Genomic DNA, 23,872 nt, shown 5'->3' with positions numbered 1-23,872 from the left:
CGGCATGGCTGGCGCCTGCTGGCGATCAGCTATCTCAGCCCGTGCTGATCCAGAGAGAATTGCAGCGTGCGCAGAGGGCGGGTCCTGGGCCAGCAGGCGCGGGCTCGTGCGGCCAGGGCATCCCTTCACCCAGACAGAGCCTCGGCGTCCTCCGGACGCTTGCCCTGTCGCTTTTCGGTGACGTGCCGTGGGACGTCGCTTGGGTTGCACTTGGCAGTGACGACCTCGGGCCCGCTCGTCGAGTGTGGGATGCTCTCCGTGTGCCCGTAGGAGAGGCCCCTGCATCCCGGAGCCACTGGGCCAGCAGAGCCTAGGTTGTCCTGTGCCGCAAGGTCCCGATGGAGCGGCGGGGAGCTTCCCCGTCTTCAGGTCCCTGCACCTCTTTCTCTCGGGCCTGTTGGTCAAGTCAGGGGGGGCCGTGAGCAGGCCTGCACCGACCCCACGGCGGCTCCCGGGCGTGCCCCGCACGCCTCGGTGCGTGTTGACGCGACGGTCTCGGGGTCCTCGGGTGGGCTCTGGGCATCGCTCCCGGTCAGCGCCTTCCTGCCGTCTGCGTGGCGGCCGTGTCACACGTTTCTACCGCCTTCCCGGAGAGCCCTGCAGACCCGCCCGTGTGGACCCGCCTGTGGTGGCACCACCTCCTCCTGGTTTCTGTTACGGGCCTTCCGGTGGGCGCTGAGCCCAGCCCCTCAGGAGCCTCCATTTGCAGTTTTCTCGGTTTCTCGCGTTTTCTCTCCTGTGTCATCCAGACACATATCACTGGCCTCTGAACGGCCGCCCTTCCCTCTCCCCTTCTGCTCTCTGGCACCGCCTGTGCGCCGTCCATGTCCCCGACCCCACCCCGCTCCGCTCCGCCCCTGCGCCCACGCGCTCCGTCCTGGCGGGAGCTGCCCGGGCCCCCGGGCTGACCGCGTCCTCCTGTGGCGGCTTGACCTGTCCCCCGGGCACCACAGATCCCATGTGTGCGGGACTGGCTTCCCCAGGCGTGGCTCCCTGGTCTCAGGACGCTGGTGCTCCACCAGCCGGGCCGTCCCCCCGTCCCCCCGTCCCCTCTCCTCCCCCTCTGCTCCCGAGTCCCTGCCCGCCCCGCTCCACGGCTCCTTCCTGCCTCGCCCGCTGGGCGCGCTGTGCTCTGCGGCCGCCCTTGGGGGCCCCCAGCCTGGAGGTCTCAGCTGGCCTCCGTGCAGCCCCCGCACCGTGGCCCCCGTGGCGCTGGCGCGGTGTCAGGCCTGTGGGTCTCCTCCTTCACTGGACCACCCCGTCCAGTCGCTCTTACCCCTGCCCCTCGAGGGCCTTCTCCCCCAGGCCGGGTGTGCTCACCCCGCCACTGCCTGCCGGCGCTCGTCGTGGCTGCCGTGGAGAATGGCGGCGTCCCTGCTGGCGGGAGGCGAGGAGGGCTGCTCGCGTCTGCCGCGTGCGCTGGCTCTCTGGCCGCCCGTCCTGTCTCACGGGGGCGGTGAGCAAGTCTGAGGACCCTGGCCACGCGGAGGTGGGTCCGGACGTCGTTGCTGTGCTAGCCAGGTCTGGGCAGAGCGCGCCGACGGCGTGTCTGTGGAGCCAGGGCGGTGGGGGCGAGGAGCCCGGCTGGCACGTGCTGGCAGCCGCGGCAGTGCTGGTGTCTCTCCCCGCGCAGGACGCAGGAAGCTCTGAAGAGCGGGCACTTTGTGGACGTGCTGCGCCTCCTCCTGCGGCTGCAGCGGATCTGCAACCACCCCGGGCTGGTGGCGCCCCGGCTGCCGGAGTCCTCCTACTCGGCGGGGCCGCTGCACTACCGCTCGGCCTCGCTCATCCTGAAGGCGCTCGACGGAGACTTCTGGAAGGTACGGAGAGGGTGCGGGGGGCTCTGCCTGAGGGCTGTTCCGGGTGCTTCCGGAACAGCGGTCTCCACTAACGTGCGTCCTGCGTTTCGCGATCGCCTGATGCTGGGCCTTCCCCTCGACCTAGAAGCCGCTTTGCAATGGGCCCCGAGGGCTGAGCCCACAGTGTGAAGGAGCAGGGAGGGTTTTCCTCGCCTGGCCGTTGGCCCATGAGAAACGGCAGAGCATGTGGAGGAGAGCAGGGCTCGGAACTGCGGGACCGCGGGGGTGTCCTCACAGGCGCGCGCCATCTGAGGCCTGCGGGGGCCTTTCTGTTAAAATGTTAGTAACCGTCCCTAGGTGGGGAAACTCGGTTATTTTTTGACCAAAAAAGTAGAGTTGTATACCTTTCTGTGTTTGAATTTTGGGGTAATTTTGGCAAGTTTTTCCAAAACCAAAATTTTTAAAACAAAAGAGATTGGGTTAGGTTGGGTGGTTCTGAGCACAAGCGTGCCGAGCTCGCGTGGCTCTCAGAGGGGCAGGGCCGAGCCCTCAGGGGCCGTCATTCCTGCTCTGGATTCCACGCGGGAGGCCGAGAGCTTGCCCAGGCCGGCCGGCCGCTGGCAGGCTGGTGCCTGAGTTCCCCTTGGCTGTCTCCACCCCAGAGGACCAGGGACCGAGGTCTCACAAACGCGGAGAAACAGGAACCAGCTCTGTGGCTTTGATAGGCTTGTGCAGGGTCGGGGTGTGGACAGGACAGGGACCCTGGGGCCAGACTGCAGGGGCTCATGTCCCGGCTCTGCCCCGTGAGGAGTGCGGCCTTGGCTGGTCCGTCTGCCTCGGTTTCCTCACCACACCGGGAAGTCGTGAGGAGTCGGTCAGTTAATGTACGTGATGGTCTGAGGAAGGGCCTGGTTGGTAAGCAGTATGTGGTGAGTTACGTGATGTGATTCCTACCGCTACGCCTACTACTCTTTTATTGGAGTGTAGTTGACTTATAGTATTACTTTCAGGTGTACAACAAAGTGACTCAGTTATACATATACATCCATCCACTCTTACGATTACCACTCATAACGTAGGGATGAGTTTTTCGTTGAGTTAAAGAAAAGTTGAGCCATGGGGGATAAAGATGCATCAGAAGCAGGCTACCTCAAGATACCGGTGGGGTGGGGAGATGTTTCATGGATAGTAGTTTTTATGTTGTGTTTTCATTTTAAAAACAGTTTTATTGAGTTAGTTCATTATCGTAAAACTCACTGTTCTGAGGCGTACAGTTCGTTGGTTTGAGTATATTCACAGAGTTCTGCAACCATCACCACTAATGCTAGAACATTTCATTACCCCAAAGAGAAAATCCACACGCACTGTCATTCCCATTCCGCCTCCCCTTCCCAGCCCTGGCAGCCACTTACCTGCATCTGTCTCTGTGGATTCACCAGGTCCAGGTATTCTATATCAATGGCTCACTTCACTTGAGCATAATATTTTCAGAGCTCACCCACGTTGCAGCCTGTGTCAGAATCTCCTTCCTCCGTTGTCTGGCTGGACCGCAGTGTGTTCATCCATCCTCGAGCTGATGGGCACTTGGGTGGTTTCCACTTTTTGGCCCCTGCGAGTGCACATTCATGTGCAAGTTTTTTGTGGGCATGGGGCTCCCTTCTTGTGGGGCTCCTCTTGGGCACATGTCTGACGGGCGAGGAGTTGCAGGGTCACGTGTTGAGTCCATGTTTAACCTTTTGATCAACTGCCTTGCATGGTGGCTGCCAGGTTTCCCGTCCCCACCAGGGTGTGAGGGGGTGGGGGCATTCACGTGTCCACATCCTTGCCCACCCCTGCTGTCCATCCTCTTTGATTCCCGCCATCCTGGTGGGAGTGAGAACATCCAAGAGAAGCACGGGTGGAGTGAACGTCTCCAGGGCTCCGGACATAGCGACGTGCCACACGCCCGCTGCACCTGCACCAGCGCGCTAGGGTCTCTCCGTCAGCCTCCCTGACGAGGCTGAGCATCTCCATCCGTTTAGACGAGCGTTTTCCAGGCTCGTCCCTCTCTGCTGAGTCTAGTCTGTCTCTTAAGCGCCACCCTCTCCTTTCCCACTGCCACTCAGGATGGCCACGTGCCATCACTCCCACCTTGAAGTTGGGTAACTGAGCACACCGAGGTCCGGCGGGTGCCGCTCAGCAAGACGGCTGCGAGGGGCCTGGCCTTCCCGGTTTGGAATCGACTTGGATTCCTAGTCAGTTGTTTTTTTCCTGCCTCCTGTAGCGAAGTTGTTTTCTTTTTCTCCTTAGGAAACCGACCTTTCTATATTTGACCTTATCGGCTTAGAAAATAAAATGACTCACCACGAGGCGGAACTGCTGGGTAAGAGGAAGGTGACACGGAAGCTCTTCGAGGACCTGCTCACCGCGCCGCCTCCGTCGGGCAGGCCAGCGGCCGTCAGACTGAAGCCTGGCAGGTGTGTAGTGGGGCGTGGAGCGCCACTTCCTGCTCACCGGCCGTCTCTGGCTGGGTCCTGGCTGGTCGTGTGTCGTGGGGTCTGGGTGGCATCCCCTCTTCCTCCCGCTGAAAGGGACCCCGGCCCCGCAGCCTCTCGGGCAGACCCGGGACCACCGGCTTGGAGCTCCACACGAGAACTGGGGCTACAGCCTGTGGAAAGAAAGGCTCATCATCTAATTTGGCTCTCTGCTTCTCCTGGAAGTTGCCCAGATGTCCTTGGATCCTGGGATAAACAGCAGGGGTGCTCAGGGCGCAGGAGAGGCTCTTTTCATCATCTTGAAGAAGCGTGGGGCTTTGGGAGGGCTCTGCGTGGGGAGGTGGTCAGGGGTGGGGCGCCTGGTGCGGGTGTGGTGGCAGCCGTCGGAGCCGGAGGGCAGGGGGGCAGTGCGGGGGGGCGGGGTTGCGGCCCCGAGGTCTGGCGGAGGCTCCACCCCTGACTGCAGCATCGAGGGCCTTCCGGGACGTGATGCAGGCGCCACGAGACTGGGAGGAGCAGTGCGTGTAGATGGACGAACTCGAAACACGTGACTCAAGATAGGCTACCCCCGTGGAGCCGGGTTTGTGCACAACTCTGTGCTCCAGCTAAAAACAAAGAGAAAGCAAACAGGTGTTCTAGAGAGAAACGGGCCAGCTCTGCAGATGGCAGCCCGTTCCTGTTGCCTTTCCTCTGTGTGACCTCCCTGGCGACTGGGATCCGACCACCCTCGCCTCAGCTGCCTGGCCCACGCTCACAGGAGCCTGCAGCCCTCAGTTAAACACACGGCCCGGGCAACGAAGCCGCAGTCCTCTCGGGGCTGGCGCGGCCTCGTTCAGTGGCTTTCTGCCGGCTGCGCAGTGCACGGGGGTTTCGGTGTAGAAGTGCTGCCGTCGTGGTTTTCCAGGTTGAAGGAGTGGGAGGAGCGCGCTGCTGAGGTGAAATCGGGCGAAGCAGCCGTGGCGCGGATCCCCCGTCACAGCTTCGCCCACGGGTGCCTGTGGGGCGCCTTGACCATTTCTGCCGTTCTCTCCATTTCCCGCACTGCCTTCTTACCTAGTCGTGCACGTTGACTTTTCACCCCGCTTTACTCGTATTCAGAAGAGTCGCAGAATGGACTTCACGCGTTAGACGCGGTTTTTCTAGTCCACGTTCATGGGGCCTTAATCACGTTCACCCCTGCGTCGCCCAAGCGTTGGGGTAGATGTACCATTTTTGGGTACTAAGCGCCTCCCTCAGGGTCCCTGGTGAGCGCTGCTTCTTAGCACAGCATTTAGAAATCCCCCCGCCCCTCTTTAAACTGCACCCGGGGTGGGAACCCCACTGCCCGCGGGGCGGCCCTGTATCCCCAGGGCCCATCCAGGAGGCCGTGCCTGCCGCGTCTCAGCAGTGCTCGTGTCTTCCTGCCCGCGCTCGGGCGTCCAGGTTGTTTCAGCCCGTGCAGTACGGCCAGAAGCCCGAGGGCCGCACCGTGGCTTTCCCCAGCACACACCCGCCCCGGACGGCCACGCCCACAGCCACTGCCACGCCGCAGGGCCACGTTCGAGGACGGCCGCCCATCGCCACGTTCTCTGCAAATCCGGATGCAAAAGGTATGCCTCTCGTGGGGGTATGCTCGGCACCACAGAGGGTTTTTGTGGAAGAAGTTCCTCGTGCTTCCCTGGCAACACGGGGACGTGTGAACACTCCTCTGAGCAGGAGTGGGACCGTCCACTCTGGCTCTGCCCAGGAGACCGTGTGTAGTTCTCACGTGAGTTTTAAGCTTTTATGTCTTTGAACTGTACAAGATATCCCCTTCTTAGTCGAGTTACTGTTGATGTGATGGTGAAGATGTACCTCGGCAGAAACGTTCTCTTTTATGTCGGGAAACGCATGTCGAAGTCATTTATGAAACTTCTGAGGAAGTCTGCTTTTGTGTTCTCTGCCACCGCTTCAATGTAACCTGATTGTTACTTGAAGAAGGATAGGGTTAAATGGCAGAAAAGGTAATAAAAATTATCTTCTAATCCGAACCCACGGGGTCCTCAATGTCAAGTCCACTGTGTTTTTCTGAGATCTTCATAAATGCCAGAGCTGCTTGTTGCGAGAGCTCCTCGTGCAGCTGGGGACGCCAGCGCTGCCTGACCTCCGTGCGTGGTTAAGATGTGGTTCTCACGGACACGCCCACAGGGGCCGGCTTGTGATGCTCCCGTTTACTCCAGAAGTGCACCGTGTCGCGGACTGGTGGCTCAAAGTGAAAATACCAATAGTTAACGACGGATAAAAAATTAGATTTCTCTCATCCTATAGACCACCTACCCCCTTTTTTAGAGAGGGCGTCTCCTTTGAGAGGCGGTGTGAAGTAATGTTTGTTTTATTTCTTTAAAATTCGAGTTTAATACTGCATTTTCTGAAGAACCTCTAACAGCTTTGCACAAACCAACCTTATCGATTGCAGCGCCAGCAACCCCGTTTCAGACCTCTCAGGCCTCCACCGGTGCTCCGAGACACCAGCCCGCCTCGACCTTCAGCACAGCACCTAGCCCAGCCCATCCTGTGAAACTGCGGGCTCAAACCACTGCCCCGGCCTCCACCCCGGGCCCGCCCCAGCCCCAGGCCCAGGCCCCCTCGCACCCGGCCGGGCAGAGCGCGCTGCCTCAGGGGCTGGTGCTCACCTCGCAGGCCCAGGCGCGCCTGCCTAGTAAGTGGCTTCACCTCTCCTGGGTCTGCCACCTCTTTGCACAAGGACGTTGCATTCACACGAGTGGCGTGTGAAGAGCCTCGCTGTCCACTCCCTTTGTCTCCCCGACCCCGTGTCCGGTGCTGCCTTTCGCCACGCTGTCCTTTCCAGCCCTAAATTTACAGAGGGAGGGCTCGCTCAGGGCCAGAGTCCAGGCTCTTGTCCTTTCTCTGTCCTTCCTTCTGACCCCATCCGTCAGCTTTGCTTCTCTCCTGTGCTCGTGCTCTGCCTCGGTGGCCAAGGATGGCACTTCTCCTTAGTGAGCTGCGGGTTTGTCCCGTCAGCCTCCAGGGCCCCTCGGAGAGCAAAGGGCAATAAAACGAAAGCCTTGTGAACTAGGGTTCGACTTCCTTTTAGTCTCTTGCTTATTACCAAATTTAAATCTGGAATGACTATTGCTCAAGTGAGACATTTTGTAATAATTCACTGAAACATCGCAACCTTCTTACATTTTTTAAATAGAACTTTTTATTGTGACCAGCGCGATTAGGGTACTACCTCTGTCCATCCTGCTGTTGGAAGTACCCTGATGGAAACTGTCCTGGGCTACACCATTTCTCAGATGCCACCGGGAGCACTTTATCTGTTGGCACAAGTTGTGTTGAGGCCTTTCTGGAGAGACAGGAGAGAGAGAGAAGTAGTGTCGCGAGGAGACACCGGGTTCAGGCTAGTTTTCTCTTGTGATGAGCCTGTCTTCCGTGCCAGCAAACGCAAAGCGCTTATCCTGGTTCACTGCCCAGGGGAGGGGAGCCCTTGCATACGTTTCGGTTTTTCTTTCTTTTTGGCCAGGGATAGGAGTCCTGGGGGTGTACCCAGGAGCCGTGCTTGGGGGGCGCAGGGCCAGGCCGCCTTTCACGCCTCCACTTCTGGACTGAGGAGGGCTCGTGGGAGAGTCGTAGTTCTGTGCACAGATCTCTGCGTCTCTTCTTCCGTTTTCCTTTCCTTGTTTATGGTTTCTGTGGGCAAGATATCCTTGGATGTTTTCCTCGTCTTTTCCCTAACTATCCTCTTTATAGCATTACTACTAATTCTGGCCTGAATTTTCACGGGAGGAACATTTAGACTCGAATATCAACCATTGGGTTTAAAAAAAAAAAAAAGCCTTTACAGCCATTATTCAGTTACAGCTTGAAGGTGGTGCCTCGTTGAGTTAGGTGCGTGTGACTCCATCTGAGTTCTGTTTAAAAAAAAAAAAATGCTTTAAGCAATGTTAAATCTCGCATTTTTTCACAGTTAAAATTACAGACCGAATCCTACGATCTAGCTCAAATTAGTGTGAAACACTGTATCGTAAAGTGTGATGTATTTATGTACTTAAATACATTCCCACATTTTGAAAAGAATATGGGTGTAATTGAAGCTAGTTCTCTATTTTGTATCTATAGTGATAAAATCTTGTTTATCTCTGTGAGCTAAATTGGACATGTACTTTCTCACATTCTGAAAGGATTCTGAAGTTAAGAGGTTGATATGAGAGTTTCAAAGTGACCAATACATTTCCGCTACTTCTGATGTTTGCCACTTTTTTATCGCCTGGAAGGAAAAGCAAAATGTTCCTTAAGGGCTTGGTTAATTATATTAATACCTGATACTCTAAAATTTCTACCAGTTATGATGAAGTTAACCATTAGAATCTGGTGTTAATTTTAATTGTTTTTCTTTTTCTATTAAAATATTTTCTGAAAGTGTTAGAAAGCAATACCTAATAAATGTTTGTGACACTTCAGTTTGCTACAGACGGTCATTCTCTGTGACAAGTGATCGTCAGTATAGCAATCGAAAACTCTTCCCAAGAGTTTTCTTTCTCGTCTCCTCTGCGTCTCTGCAGGTGGGGAGGTGGTCAAAATAGCCCAGCTGGCTTCCCTCGCGGGCCCGCCGAGCCGAGTCGCCCAGCCGGAGAGCCCCGTGACGCTTCAGTTCCAGGGCAACAAGTTCACCTTGTCGCATAGCCAGCTGCGGCAGCTGACAGCTGGCCAGCCCCTGCAGCTCCAAGGTAGGGTTCGCTGACGACGGGTGGTGACCCACGAAGGCTTTAACCAGGGCATCCCGGCGGCTCCCCCCTGCAGCTGTGACTTTGGCCCCCTTAATCACAGGTGCTTCACCTGTAAATGACCTTAATGAGTCTCACCTCGTTGGTGTTCAGAGGACTTGGGAGATAACGGGTAAATCACCTGGTGGCCTGGCCCTTGACACACGTTAAATAGAGGATAGTCGTTTTTAAATAAAATCTGCCCTTTGAATAAAGTTCCCTGTTTTAAAAATCAAAATAGAAATATTTGCTCCTTTCAAATTTCATTGTGAGGTAAATTGTCCTAAAAATGCCAAAGGTCTAGCAATTTATGTAGGAGAAATTATTTTCTTTTACGTACAGATTTTAAAACTTGCAGACCAAAGCCCTCCCAAGCCTTTGGCTGAGAACCCTGCGTTCGTGTAGTAAGTGCTTCTCGGAGGAAACGAGGGGATGCGGTTTAGCTCATGTTAACCCTCAGTGGCTCGGCTGGAGGGTAGGACCCAGGGGTGGGGTCCGGCCACCTCCCCAGGCGGCCTCCCCCGACGCGTCGTTGTTCACGGCGCTCGTCGGGGCGGAAGGTGCAGGTGTCAGCCAGGTCTGGGGTGCTCTTTGTGGACGCTGGGGACATGCACCTCAGCAGAGCAGAGGCCCCCAGGAAACCCGCAGCAAAGAAACGGGTTCGTTTGGTTTTATTCCATATTCCTCTGGTTTTTTGACCGAAGGAGCGAGGTCATCTCTTAAAATTTCTGGTGAACTCCAGTTTTTGTAGAGGACGATTCCAGAGTAAAAGATGCCAGGAGACGTAATCACAGAGAGGTTGAAAATGGCAGGCTCCTGGAACAGTGGCTATAGAGCCACAGCATTTGGGCTAAGAAAAAACGAGTGTTTTGGTATTTCTTCATCCAGCTTGTCTGGTTGGCAGGCACCCAGTATGTGATCTGGGAGCTGGGACCTTCCAACCCGTGACTGGCTCAGGCCTCGAGCAGATGTGACAGATGCTGAGTGGGTACTCGCGGCATTACCCGAAATCAGTCAGGCATCGCAAGGAGTAGAGGAGCTTTTTCTTGACATTAAGCCAAGTGACTTCGATCATCGGCGTTTTCCTTCATTGTGAATGAAATAGTTTCATTTTTCTCCAAGTAACTGAACTTGGCATTGCCTCATTGGAGGAAATTTGATTTTGGATTTTCGGTTTATTGCCTTGTTTCTGTACCTTAGGAAGTGGGTGTAGCCTGGGGGTTGAAGGCACACTCGGCTCGTGACTGACCCCCGTGCACGTGTGATTGCAGGCAGCGTCCTCCAGATTGTGTCCGCGCCCGGTCAGTCCTACCTGCGACCTCCAGGCCCCGTGGTGATGCAGACAGTGTCTCAGGCGGGGGCCCTGAACGCCCTGGGAAGCAAGCCCCCGGCCGGCGGCCCAAGCCCCGCGCCCATGACCCCGCCAGGTAGAGTGCTGTGAGCCGGAAGGAGACTTGGTTTTGAAACTTCTTTCTTTCCTTTCCTTTCCTCTCCTTTCCTTCCTTCCTTCCTTTCTTTCTTTCTTCCTTTCTTCCTTCCTTTCTTTCCTTTCTTTTTTCCTTCCTTTCCTCCTTTCTTCCTTTCTTCCTTTCTTTCCTTTCTTTCTTACTTTTTCTTCCTTTCTTTCTTTCTTTCTTTCCTTTTTTCTTCTTTTCCTTTCTTTCTTTCTTTCCTTTCTTTCTTCCTTTCTTCCTTCCTTTCTTTCTTTCTTCCTTTCTTTCCTTTCTTTCTTTCTATAAATTTATTTATTTATCTTTGTTGTGGTGTGCGGGCTTCTCGTTGCAGTGGCTCCTCTTTCTGCAGAGCATGGGCTCTAGGCACGTGGGCTCAGTTGCTCCGCGGCATGTGGGATCTTTCTGGGCCAGGGCTTGAACCCGTGTCCCCTGCATTGGCAGGCGGATTCTTAACCACTGCACCACCAGGGAAGTCCCTGGAACTTCTTTCTGACTTTCTTTGCTTGTGAGGCAAGTGGGGAGCGCGGATGATTTCTGTGATGCCTCAGAACCGGTAGTCCCAGTTGTGGCCGCCTCTGATTTCCACAGATGGCCCGTGTCAGCTTGGTTTCTTTTCTTTCTCTTTTGTTCCCGAAGGTACTGGTTGAACATACCCACCCTCACTCAGTCTTTAGATGTTTGATTTGGTTTTTCTCTGACAAGAAACTTGGAATCATGAGAAACTTTGCTTGTTAATGTCACAGATACATTTAGGGAACGTGCTAGAAGTTCTTGGACAGGTAACGGAGCAGGGTTTGGACCTGGACCTGTCTGCGGCCAGTGCTCCTCCTTGCCTGTCCCGCGGCCTGCTTCCCGCCAGGGTCCCCTGCTCTCCAGACACACCCACACTGCAAACATCGGGCGCGGGCACTTGGGTCAGGTTGATGTATGCAAGCGGCAGGGACCTCTCGCGACTGGAATCCCTGGTCACTGCCCAGCCCCGGGCCCTGGGTCGTCTGTGGTGCCGCTGGGGCGGGGCCTCTGCACCCCGTCCCCACCGGGCTCTGTCAGTGCATGGGTGCTGGAGGAGCCGTGAGGCTGGCAGCATCGCCTGGCAGCCGCTCTACCTCCCAGCCAGGCTGCGCAGCTCTACTCGGTTGGTCTATTCTTCAGGCTTTCTCCCTGCTTCCTGGAACCAGCCGCCGGCACCCTCCCTGGAGGGCGCTCAGTCCTGCTCTGCGGGCCCCAGGTTCCCGACCTGACACCAGTCCGGCCGCTGGGTTCTAGTCACCTCGACGCTTCCCTGTCGCTCCCCGCAAGTGGCCCCTTCTCGGTCCTCAGTCGCCTCTTCCGCAGGCCCTTGCGGAGGAGCTTCTGTCAGACGGGCAGTGTGGCGTGGCTGACGGGAGCAGGCCGCGTGGGGCCCTGGCGTCCCTCTGTCCCGGGCACGCAGGTCAGCGCTGCCGAGATGCCAAGGGCAGCGGAGCGCTGGGCCCGCGTGGCTGCTGCTTGGCGTGGTGACGGAAGTGACCGCGGGTCTGAGGTCACGCCGGACGCTGCCAAAGGAAGGAGGCAGATCGCGGCGCTCAGCTCAGACCCTGGCCGGAGAGCGGGAGCACGTCACCGGTGGTTGTGAACGGTTGACCCACTCCAGAAACGTGCTGGTGAAAGCTGACGATGTTCCGGAGGGCGTGCCGGTAGCTTTGTGTGCCAACCCTTCGTTTTTGCCTTTGTAGTGGGTGTGCCCGGCCGAGTGGCAGTCAGTCCCCTGGCCGCAGGAGAACCTGGAGTGGCCTCCAAGCCAGCCTCTCCCGTCGCCGGGCCGACCCAGGTACGGGGCAGCAGACCCCAGCACACGGTGCCAGCGCCACCCCTGCATGCACGGAAGTCGTTCTCAGGAGCTGCTTGTCACCCGGGAGGGTTGTGATACTTAACCGCTTCTGCGAGGCGGCATCCGTTTATTTGCTGCTAAAAACACAATGTCTCTCTAAATTAGAGAATTTTGATCTTAAAGACGCTTTTCCTACTAAAATAAATGAAACCAGGCTTTAGAATTGCAAAAATCCCCTTTCACATTTTTTTGTATTCTTCTGCTGGTCTTCCAGGCATTAGAAACGCTCACTGTGTCTCAAGAAATACTTTACACGTTGGCCAAGAAAACGGCGCCCGTTTGCTCTGCTCTCTTTTCTGTCCCTGTTTCCCGTGGAGCCAGGCCCCGCACGTCTACGCGTGCTCTGCGGCCGGTCACCGTGCGTGAGGGACGCACGGGGCTCGGTGAGGCTGGGAACTGCCCGTGCTGTTTCTCAGTAACCATTTTCATCCCTGTTTTTGATGAAGGAGGAAAAGACCAGACTTTTGAAAGAACGGCTGGACCAGATTTATCTTGTCAACGAACGGCGCTGCTCTCGCACCCCCGTCTACGGCAGAGACCTGTTGGGGGTTTGTTCCCTGCCCGGCAGAGGGCAGGTGCCTTGGCTCGGGGCTCCTGACGGAGGTCATGGGAAGGGGGCTGGGCCCGTGAGCCGGTACACGCCACCCTCGACAAGTCACAGGGACCTGATTTTGTCGCTGACTCAACGTCAGGAATCCCTCCAGGACGTCATGGACAGGTAAGGTAGCGTGCGGTAAGCGTTCTTTACTCGGTCGCTGTGTCGCACCCAAGCAGCTTTTGTTGTTCTGTGGACGCTCATCTCATTCCTCTGAGTTTCTCCCTGGGTTGTCCCTTGGAGTCTGTCCGAAATCTGTTTCAGAGTCTTCAGCTTTGGCACCAGATGGCCTCTCCACCCTCCGGGAGCCTGTGTGCCCCTTCCTGCGGGTCAGTTCTGTACCCCACTTGCCTGGGCCTGTGTGCAGAGCACAGCACCGCGCTCATTCAGGGCTGTGGGCCAGACCATTGTGTTGTAGACCGCTTTCTCCATTTTGCTCTTTTAAAGTAATATTTTAGGGACTTCCCTGGCGGCGCAGTGGTTAAGAATCCACCTGCCAATGCAGGGGACACGGGTTCGGGCCCCGGTCCGGGAAGATCCCACATGCCACAGAGCTACTGAGCCTGTGCTCTAGAGCCCGCGAGCCACAACTACTGAGCCCGCGTGCCACAACTACTGAAGCCCGCGCGCGCCTAGAACCTGTGCTCTGCAACAAGAGAAGCCGCCGCAATGAGAAGCCTGTGCACCGCAACAAAGAGTGGCCCCCGCTCGCTGCAACTAGAGAAAGCCTGCGTGCAGCAATGAAGACCCAACGCAGCCAAAAAAAAAAAAAAGAAAAAAAAATTATTATTATTATTTTAAAATTTATTTATTTATTTATTTTTGGCTTCTCATTTATTTTGGTGTGCAGGCTTCTCAGCGCGGTGGCTTCTCTTGTTGTGGACCATGGGCTCTAGGCGTGCAGGCTTCAGTAGTTGTGGCACGTGGGCTCAGTAGTTGTGGCTTGCGGGCTCTAGAGCACAGTCTCAGTAGTTGCGGCGCACGGTCTTAGTTGCTCCGCGGCATGTGAGATCTTCCCGGACCAGGGCTCGAACCCGTGTCCCTTGCATTGGCAGGTGGGTTCTTAACCACCGCGCCACCAGGGAAGCCCAATAACAATATTTTATTAAGAAACCACAGGAATGATTTACCATTGCATGATGAGAAACGTGTTTAAGAGTCCAGGGGTTAAGATTCCGCGCTTCCGCTGCAGGGGACGTGGGTTCGATCCATGGTCCGGGAAGTTTTGCATGCCGCTCAGTAAGGCCAAGAAAAGAGAGAGAGAGAGCGAAACAGAAGCCCAGACGCTGTTGGGGCCCACCTGCCGTATCAGCCCCTCCCCCGCCAGACCCAGGTCATGGTATCTCTTTGCCCCATGTAGAGTGTCAGGCCCTGCTTGCAGCTTCATTCACTGCTTTGGCCTGATTTTTAGGTTCAGCCTGAGGGTATTTTCTCTCCCTTCTGTTTTGTTTGCCCTGGCTCGGCTTTCAGGGTGTGTCCACTTTAGGCCTCTCAGATCAGGAACAGCAGTAATGGAAATGACGGAACTGGGAGCCGCCTCCACGCGCAGCTCTTTCCTGCGTTCTCTGTGTCGGGAGGTTGCCGCCCTCCATGCACTCGTCTTGCTTCGGATGCTGACTTGTCTTTCTTTCCTCCTTTTCCTCTGACGTTACAGATGACTTTTTAAGACAAAGGCTGTTTGTTAGAGCAGTCTCGGGTCCACAGCAAAATCGAGGGGAAGGCGCGCAGGGTTCCCGCCTTCCCACAGCTGCCCCCACCGTCAGCGCCCCGCGCCAGAGGAGCGCACTCGTTACAGCCCACGCGCCTCCGGTGATTCATCGTCAGCGCCCAGGGTCCGCGGTGCGCGGGGGGGGGGCTTGCTTTTGGCCTTGGGTGTTCTGTGGGCTCGCACAAGTGTACAATGGCACGCCCCCGCCGTTAGAGGATCATGCAGAATAGTTTCACTGCCCCGAAACCCCGCTGTGCTCTGCCTATTCGTCCCTCTCCCCCCCAAGCCCCGCCCCGGAACCCGGGCAACCACTTATCTTTTCACTGTCTCCCTAGTTTTGCTTTTCCAGAATGTCAGATAGTTGGGACATAGAGTAGGCAGCCTTTTCAGATGGCTTCTTTCACGTAGGAATGTGCACTTAAGGTTTCTCCTTGTCTCTTCATGGCTTGATAGCTCATTTCTTTTTAGCCTTGAATAATATTCCATTGTCTGGAAGCACCACAGTTTGTTTAAAAACGTTCACCTACTGAAGGACAACGTGGTTGCTTCTAAGATTTGGCAATTATGAATAAAGCTGCTATAAACATCCACGTGTAGGTTTTTGTGTGGACATGGTTTTTAATTCATTTGGGCGAATACCAAGGAGCGTGATTACCAGATCATACGGTAGGAGAATGTTTAGTTTTGTTAGAAACGGCCGAACTGTCTTTGAAAGTGGCTGCACCATTTTGCATCCCCACCAGCACTGAATGGGAGTTCCTGTTGCTCCACATCCCCACCAGCAATTGCTGCTGTCAGTGGTCTGGATTTTGGCTGTGTTAATAGATGTGTAGTGGCACCTCATTGTTTTAATGTGCATTTCCCTGATGATGCGTACGCTGGGCACCTTTTCATGTCCTTATCTGTCGTCTGTCTACCTCTGCTAACATGTCTCTTAAGGTCTTCGGCCCATTTTTAAAACACGTTGTTTGTTTTCTTATTGTTGCATTTTAAGAGTTCTTTGTGTAATTTGGATAACAGTTCTTTTTTTTTTTTTTTTAAATATTTATTTACTTATTTATTTATTTTCGCTGCGTTGGGTCTTTGTTGCGCACACGGGCTTTCTCTAGTTGCGGCGAGTGGGGGCTACTCTTTGTTGCGGTGCGCGGGCTTCTCATTGCAGTGGCTTCTCTTGTTGTGGAGCACGGGCTCTAGGCGCGCGGGCTGTGGTAGTTGTGGCACACGGGCTCAGTAGTTGTGGCTCGCGGACTCTAGAGCGCAGGCTCAGTAGTTGTGGCTCGCAGGCTCTAGAGCGCAGGCTCAGTAGTTGTGGCTTGTGGGCTCTAGAGCACGGGCTCAGTAGTTGTGGTGTACAGGCTTAGTTGCTCCGCGGCGTGTGGGATCTTCCCGGACCAGGGCTTGAACCCGCGTCCCATGCATTGACAGGCAGATTCTTAACCACTGCACCACCAGGGAAGTCCTTGGATAACAGTTCTTTAGCAGTTACGTTTTGGGCAAATATTTTCTTCTAGTCTGTGGATTGCCTTTTCACTCTCCTGACTGTCTTTCACAGAGCAGATGTTTTGTGATATCATCAAATGTCTATCCATATTCACATTTCTGATTCTTTCATAAGTTTATTTTATTTACTTTTTAAATTTTTGGCTGCATTGGGTCTTCGTTGCTGCGCGTGGGCTTTCTCTGGTTGCGGCGAGTGGGGGCTACTCCTCGTTGCGGTGCGCAGGCTTCTCATTGCAGTGGCTTCTCTTGTTGCGGAGCACAGGCTCTAGGCACGTGGGCTTCAGTAGTTGTGGCACGCGGGCTCAGTAGTTGTGGCTCACAGGCTCTAGAGCGCAGGCTCAGTAGTTGTGGCGCACGGGCTTAGTTGCTCTGCGGCATGTGGGATCTTCCCAGACCAGGGCTCGAACCTGTGTCCCCTGCATTGGCAGGCGGATTCTTAACCACTGCGCCACCAGGGAAGCCTTCTAGCACTATTTGTTGAAAAGACTGTCTTTGCTCCCTTGTGTTACCTTTGTTCCTTCGCCAAAGGTCAGTTGACTGTATTTATGAGAATCTCTTTCTGGGCTTTCTGTTCTGTTCCATTGTTCCATTCTGTTCTGTTTGTCTGTTCTCTTGCCAGCATCACGCTGTTGATTCTGTAACTTTCTAGTAAGTCTTGAAGTCAGGTAGCACCAGTCCTCCACCTTTTTCTTATTTAGTGTTGTGTTGGCTCTTCTGGGCAGTTGCTTCTCCATATAAATTTTAGATTCAGTCTGTTGGTATCTACAGAATAGCTGGCTGGGATGGCATTGAATGTCGAGATCAAGTCGGGAAGAACTGACATCTTGACAGGATTGGATCTTCCTGTCCATGAACATGGAATATCTCTCCATTTATTTAGTGCTTCTTTGATTTCATTGATCAGAGCTTTAGTCATAAGTGGTTTTGTAGTTTGCATGCAGTTGGTAGCAAGTCATCATGCAAGCCCAGCTTGTGCTGAGTCCCAGAACGAGGGCTTTTCTGGAGCAGGTGGTGTCTGCAGGTTGGGAGGTGGGTGTCAGGTTGGCTGTAATGGCTCATCTGAGTCGTCATGGTGCTGCTCTCTGCGGGGCCCCTCCTCCCAAGTCTGGCTCCCTTCCTGGTGGCACAGTGGCTTGTAGCAGCTTCAGGGCTCACATCCTCCCCCAGACCGTCCAGGAGACAGAGTGCCTGCATTCCAGAATTCCCGTCGGAAGATGGCAGGCTGCCTCTGCACCCATCCCTCTGCCCTGGGGGGTGCCCCGCGCTGTTCATTTTGATCTGGGTAGCCCTCACTGGCTGGGACTGGTCGGGACGCGCCCCCGTGGTTGCTGGGATAGTGTGGTCCAGCAGCCCGGTGACTGGAGCTAGGCACTCTGGCTGCTCTGGTGACTCCCGACTGCCAGGTGGTTCTGCCCTCTTCCTTCTCGAGCCTTCGCTGCCTGAGACAGAGGGGCCGCTCGGTGGAGACGCCCCGGGTGCGCCACCTGTGACACGTGTGCTTTCTGCTTCTCAGGGTGGTGTGCGTGATCCCGCCGGTGGTGGCCGCGCCCCCGTGCTTGTGGGTGGCAAGGCCACCCTCCCGCTACAGCCACAAGATGAGGCTCTTCAGACACTGCCTGCGGGAGCACATGGTGCCCTTCGCCCAGCAGCTGCAGCGGGTGACGGCTCTGCGCTCACTGCGGTTTCCCGAGCTGAGACTGGTCCAGTTTGACTCAGGTACAAGGCATCCCGTCTGTACTGCTGACTGTGTCGGATTCACTTGCTTTGGATTATGAGATGCTCTTGATGTTACTCATTTCATAGGCAAGCTGGAAGCGTTAGCTATCTTACTTCAGAAGTTGAAATCTGAAGGACGTCGAGTGCTGATTTTATCGCAGATGGTTCTCATGTTAGACATTTTAGAAATGTTCTTGAACTTCCATTATCTCACCTATATAAGAATTGACGAAAACGCCAACAGTGAACAACGGCAGGTAGGAAAGAAATCATTTCTTGTGTTATCGTTTATGACTCAGTTGGGTTACCTTTGATCGCCAGTTTCTAACCTAGTTTCTCAGAGCTGTGCAAACTCAGTGTTGTCTTGCTTTCCAAACAAGGGGAAGAACTTCTTAATGTCTTTGGACTTTAGCTCCATCCTTTGATATTTTTTTCGTAAGTCCTGTTACTTGGGAAATGCCGTCGGCTAGATGTCTCAGAATCAAAATTGGTGACCTGCAGTCCTTACAAGGAGGAGATGGGTGTCCTTCGGGAGGCAGCCACGTGAAAACAGGGAAGTTCTCCAGACTGATCTCCGGTTAAAGAATTACAGGTTAAAATAACATGCCCGTTCTTTACCTGTCAGGTTAGCTAAGGGTAGCTTGATTCCATCAGGCACAGTGAGAGCAGCTTTCTCGTGTGCTGCTGGTGGGGCGCAAATTAGCACAACTTTCTAGAAGGCGAGCTGACAGTGTGGGTTGTGAGCCTGAAAAAGGGTATGCAGCTGACCTGCTAATTGTGCATCTAGGGCTGTCTCCTTCAGCGGCACTCAAAGATGCACATGCCCAGTTGTTGATGGTGGAGATGTCTGTGATAAGCCCCAGTCGGGGGCGAAGCCCCAGTCCAGGAGTAGGGGAACGGGTCAGCAGTGGTCTGCGCGCCGCAGGGCTCGGCCCTGTCCCGAGTGTCCTGCGGCGTGAACTAGGAAGCCATCTTCAGCGGCGTTTCAGGACAGGTTTTAGTATCAAGGCAGAGCGTTCCCGAGTGCAGACAAGCTGCTGGCCTGTGTATCGCATTACCCACTTCATGCCGTCCAGCACAGGCAGCCCTCCCCATGCTGAGAAGGCCTGGAAGGAGTACCCCCCAGTCTTAGTAACAGGTTCTGTCCGGAGTGATGTAACAAATTATATAGAGAATTTCTTGAAGGAAGAGGGCAGATCACACCTGCTAAGGCCTGTTTGGGCACTGAAGTCATTGCAGGAGAGAAGTGGGAACGAGGCCACTTCAGCTGGCGGCCCTGCGGGAGTGGGGAGGCCGACGGCTGCTCCCTCGGCCTTACTCCAGGGGCTTTTGCTGTAAAGCGCCTGGCATTGCCGGAGGGTACATGAACGAGCACGCATCCCTCCCCAGGGAGACTGCCGTCCTGTGGGGCCCACTCGTGGAGCTGACAGCACAGGTCGGGTGGGGTCGGACACTTTCCTTTCTGTACCTGCTGACTGGCGACACTTAAACAGGGTAGAGGCGTTGGCAACCAGTAAGTGAGAGATGCCGCACATGCCCGAAGAGCCAGAATAAAATGCTAAAGTCCAGTGTAATTGGAACACGGAGCTCGCGTCAAAGGAAACGCAAACCGAACAGTTTTGTTATGGAATAATTTCTAACTGATAAGTACCAGAACACGTCAGAGGTTTCCTGTTGTTTGGCAGGAATGCTAACTCGGGGTTTTATTTCACCTCAGGACCTGATGAGGAGTTTCAACCGGGACCGGCGGGTCTTCTGTGCCCTCCTTTCCACACACAGCCGCGCCACGGGCGTGAGCCTGGTGGAGGCAGACGCGGTGGTGTTCTACGACCACGACCTCAACCCGGTGATGGACGCCAAGGCCCAGGAGTGGTGCGACCGGATCGGGCGGCGCAAGGACGTGCACATATACAGGTGAGGCGGCGGCCGGGCCGGGGCTGCAGCGCACTGCAGAAGCTTCCACCACGTTCTGTTTACTTGCCTTCAGGCAGGCTCACATTCCTGCCGTCCTGTCTGTTCTTTCTTTATACTCACCATCTGCCTGGGACGTAACTGAGTTTGTTTGCAGCGGTGACTGGGTCGTGCTGCTGAGACATAACTGCTGTCCTTCCGACGTGTACTTGTATTTCTCCTGGAGTCCCTGACCCTTAAGAGGGCGCTTCATGTTCTAGGTTGTTTCAAGTATTTTCAGATATAAATTGTCATAACTTAACTGTTAGCAATTTGTAAATTCCCTATTGAAAGCATTTAAATCTTATAAGCGGCCAACCACATGCAGTTGAGGAAAGCAGAGAAGGCTCTGCCATTGTTTCTGAGCTCTGGGAGTGTTGACTGGGAGAGCGCGGCAGCACTCGGCCCCCGCTGGCTGCCCGTCTGGTGCCCGAGTGTGCCAGGCACGCGCCGCGCCCCTTCCCCTGCGCTCCTGCCACCTCTGGGCGGGATCGGCACCAAGGGTGCGGTCCCTGGCGGCCAGCCTGGGACGGGGACCCCAGCCCACACGCATAACCCTCGCCGTTTCCATCAAGACGTTGTCATCCATACACTGTGTTTAAATAACTTTAATTTTTTCCTGATTATAAACGTATCACTTGTTCATTGAAAAGAAAAAGAAAAAGAAAAAAAAAAAGAAGGGAAGCACATGGAGAAAATAAGTATCCTGCCCAGACTGCGGTTAGTAGCATTTTGGTGTGTGTCTTTCCAGACATTTCCCTGATTTTTTTAGATGGCTCATGCCAGCAGTCTTATTGCGTAATCCCGTTTTCTTTTAACAGTATATTATGGGTGTGTTTCTGTGTTAATAAATATAAATTTGGTACATTGTTTATATAAATGAATAATGTTTCATTGTGTAATCCCTTCCTTGTCATTGGCCCTGTAGCAGTTACTAGCTAGAAATGGGGAAAACGTTTTATTCTCAGGAGCCACAATCTATAATGACCTTAGCAGTAAAGGTGCTGGATGTGTAGGAAGTAGAGTGTAAAATCGTGAAAGGGCATAAGCTGAGAGATGTCCCCAGCGGGAGGATGTGCTCTGTTCTTAGACAGGAAGACCTGGTTCATAAAATTGTGAAGTTTCCCCAAAGCGCTAGTAAAGTTTAACATCGTTTTTTAGTGAAAGCGCTGATCATGGGCGTGGGAATGGTTACTGTAGCTTTCCGGGGGCACAAAGCAGGAGCCAGGGGACGCGCATCCTTGGGCTGCAGCCACTGGACACGGGTTCGTTTGGGGGCGCAGTGCAGAGAGGTGCACAGTGACGCGGGGGCGCCCGCCCGCCACCGTCAGCACTGAAGGAGACGGGGCTCGAGGGTCCGGAGGCCCCCGGGGGCCTTTCCAGGCGGAGGCCGGCGGGGTACATGGGTGGCCAGCGTGGGTGGCCTGCGGGCCTCCGGGGCCCGCCCTCCTGCCATGTGGGAGGCGGGACAGGCATGGTCACCTCTGGGCACCACACGAAGGAAGGAAGCAGCGCAGAGTGGGGCTCACAAGCCACGCCACGCAGGTGCCGTTCTGCCGGGTGGTCCAGGCACCGTGGCACTCGTGCTGTCCTGGGCTCCCGGGGACTTAGCTGTCGCGTATTTGGTTTGTAGGCTCGTGAGCGGCAATTCTATTGAAGAGAAGTTGTTGAAAAATGGAACCAAAGATTTGATCCGAGAAGTGGCTGCGCAGGGAAACGACTACTCCATGGCGTTCCTCACGCAGGTACCTTCGTCCACGAGGAGGCCTGGGGCCGGGGGCGGGGTTGCCACACGGTGCCGGGAGCCGAGCGGGTGTCACGGTCGAGGCGGTGGCCGCTGGCGGTGTTCCGCACGCGGAGGTCTCAAGCTCAGTGGTACTCATTTTTGTTTCAGCGGACGATCCAGGAGCTGTTTGAGGTTTATCCACCCATGGATGACACTGGCTTCCCAGTGAAAGCCGAGGAGTTTGTCGTCCTTTCTCAGGAACCTTCTGTCACAGAAACCATCGCACCCAAAATTGCCAGACCTTTCATAGAGGTGAGGGTGGCCGGCGCCGGCCTGCGGCGTCGGGTCCGGAGCTTTGGGTCTGCCCGCTGCTTCTGCGGCACTGCTGCCCCCTCCCCAGGCTCCAGTCGCTCGAGCCTGACTGCCAGCCCCTCCCTCCCTGCTTTGGGTTTGGGGGATCTTCGCTGTAAAAAGAGACGAAGGACGCGCGAGAGAGCGGTGTGGGCCTCGCGTGCCTGCTGCCCACCCACCCTGCCACCGTCGCCGTTTTCACCCACGCTTCTCGGGCCACCCCTCGCCGTCCTGTGTGACTCTGTGCCCCGATCCCTCGACCCTGCTGTGTCAGCACCTCCTCTGTCACAGCGTTGCTGGGGAGGATGCCCCGCTCTGCAGGGAGCCCTGGCGTGAGTGTGAGATACGCGTCCCACTCTGAGGACAGAACCAAAAAGAACCGCAGCTGTCTCACTCAGCCTTCCTGCGTTGCTTACCCGCTGAGATGATGGTGCCTTGGATTCTAACTGAAATCTTGCCTCCTGCGTTTCCGGCCTGGACACTCGAGATTGCAGACTGCGCGCTTGGCTCGCGTGCTGCTGCTCTGGGGCAGTGCTGCTGGGCAGGCCTGGCACACGCTTGCCTGTCAGGCCCCTCGCTTCCCCCCCGAGGCCCTGCTCCCGTCCTGCCTCCTGGGGGCCTTTGGCTGCGGGACACCTCCTCCCCTGTGTTCGAAGCTTGACCGTCCAGTGATTGAGAAGTAAGAAATGCATGTGGTAAAAACCTTCAAGAATTTATAAGGAAAAGTAAGTGTTCTGCACCAGGCCCTCACTGCCCTCTCAGAGACAACCACTGTCAGCTGTCTCTCACGTTTTCTTCCAGTTGTCTGTGTATAATGCCACTTGCACAGAAATACCTTACAGCTGTTTCGGTATCAGGAGGGACAGATAGATGTACCGTTTTCTTTTAGATATTGGTGATACCTGCACCAGGTTTGTTTTTTTTTAAAAAAAAAAAAAATGTCAAACAGCATGACCTAAACCTCATAACAGAAATGATTGTAGAAACCTCATAACAGAAATGATAATAGGGAAACAGTAGGTTACCTGTCCTGGAGGTGACCACTCAACCATTATTAAAAGTCTTATGGGGTGTCCCTGGTGGCGCAGTGGCCTAGAACTCGCCTGCCAGTGTGGGGGACGCGGGTTCCAGCCCTGGTCCGGGAGGATCCCACATGCCGCGGAGCAGCTGAGCCTGCGTGCCGCAACTACTGAGCCCACGTGCTGCAACTACTGAAGCCTGTAAGCTGCAACTGCTGAGCCCACGTGCCGCAACTACTGAAGCCCGTGCGCCTAGAGCCCGTGCTCCTCAACAAGAGGAGCCACTGCAATAAGGAGCCCGCGCACTGCAACGAAGAGTAGCCCCTGCTCGCCACGACTAGAGAAAGCCCACGTGCAGCAACGAAGACCCAATGCAGCCAAAAATAAATAAATAATAAATAAATTTAAAAAATACGTATCTTACATGGATCCTGGAAGAAACGTGAGGCCTGAAGGCACGTGTGTTTGAGGGATTTGAGTGTGTTACACACCCTTGCTGTTCTTTCTCAGTGCGTCTCTGAGATGTTGGCACAGTGTGGTGTTTCAACACACAGGTTCTTTGAAGTGTTCTGGCTGAACATCTTACTGTGAGTTGGGCACTGCTGTAGGCAGAAGGGGTATAGCGTTGAGAGAAAGAACTCTCGCCCTCCACATGGCTTCTATTCTAGTGACAGGAGAGATGACACGCCCTCACCCTGCGGAGATGGTGTGCCGTGCAGTGTCCAGGAGGAGTGTTAGGGGCGGAGGGCAGCACCTCCGGGTCCGGACAGTGGGGGTCAGGTGTGGCCGGGGGACGATGGCGATGGAGACGGGCTGCCCGCGGACGTGCGGGTTAGGACCATCACCTGGCTCTACGCTGACACTGGACTGGGGGCCAGTTCAGAGGTACAGGCGTGGGGGACAGTGTGGGCACGTCTCGGGTTGAATTGCAGTTTGCTCTTGGCTGGTGAGCTTTGTGTTCATTG

The 23,872-nt window shown here is 55.1% G+C and overlaps 1 protein-coding gene and 1 non-coding gene across 12 annotated transcripts in view; both read left to right on the top strand.

The window, feature by feature from the left end:
- EP400 (E1A binding protein p400) overlaps window positions 1–23,872 on the top strand; it is a 120,737-nt gene that overhangs the window by 66,054 nt on the left and 30,811 nt on the right. For 9 of the 11 annotated variants that reach the window (XM_068562232.1, XM_068562231.1, XM_068562234.1 and 6 more), the window contains 13 exons: window positions 1,634–1,820; window positions 4,089–4,255; window positions 5,696–5,862; window positions 6,708–6,950; window positions 8,818–8,982; window positions 10,290–10,445; window positions 12,188–12,282; window positions 12,789–13,060; window positions 17,659–17,861; window positions 17,949–18,118; window positions 19,579–19,775; window positions 21,445–21,556; window positions 21,706–21,849. In XM_068562232.1, the coding sequence (XP_068418333.1) occupies window positions 1,634–1,820; window positions 4,089–4,255; window positions 5,696–5,862; window positions 6,708–6,950; window positions 8,818–8,982; window positions 10,290–10,445; window positions 12,188–12,282; window positions 12,789–13,060; window positions 17,659–17,861; window positions 17,949–18,118; window positions 19,579–19,775; window positions 21,445–21,556; window positions 21,706–21,849 (2,278 nt within the window). The remainder of the gene's footprint in view (window positions 1–1,633; window positions 1,821–4,088; window positions 4,256–5,695; window positions 5,863–6,707; window positions 6,951–8,817; window positions 8,983–10,289; window positions 10,446–12,187; window positions 12,283–12,788; window positions 13,061–17,658; window positions 17,862–17,948; window positions 18,119–19,578; window positions 19,776–21,444; window positions 21,557–21,705; window positions 21,850–23,872) is intronic. The other 2 variants (XM_068562235.1, XM_068562233.1) reach the window with 1 other exon arrangement.
- On the top strand, window positions 19,165–19,292 carry LOC137777068 (small nucleolar RNA SNORA49). The gene has a single exon (XR_011076399.1). It is a non-coding gene; the product is annotated as a small nucleolar RNA SNORA49 (small nucleolar RNA).

This window comes from Eschrichtius robustus, chromosome 14 (genome assembly GCF_028021215.1).
Source record: "Eschrichtius robustus isolate mEscRob2 chromosome 14, mEscRob2.pri, whole genome shotgun sequence".
In the NCBI taxonomy this organism is placed as follows: domain Eukaryota; kingdom Metazoa; phylum Chordata; class Mammalia; order Artiodactyla; family Eschrichtiidae; genus Eschrichtius; species Eschrichtius robustus.
This window is presented reverse-complemented; position numbering and strand designations above follow the sequence as displayed.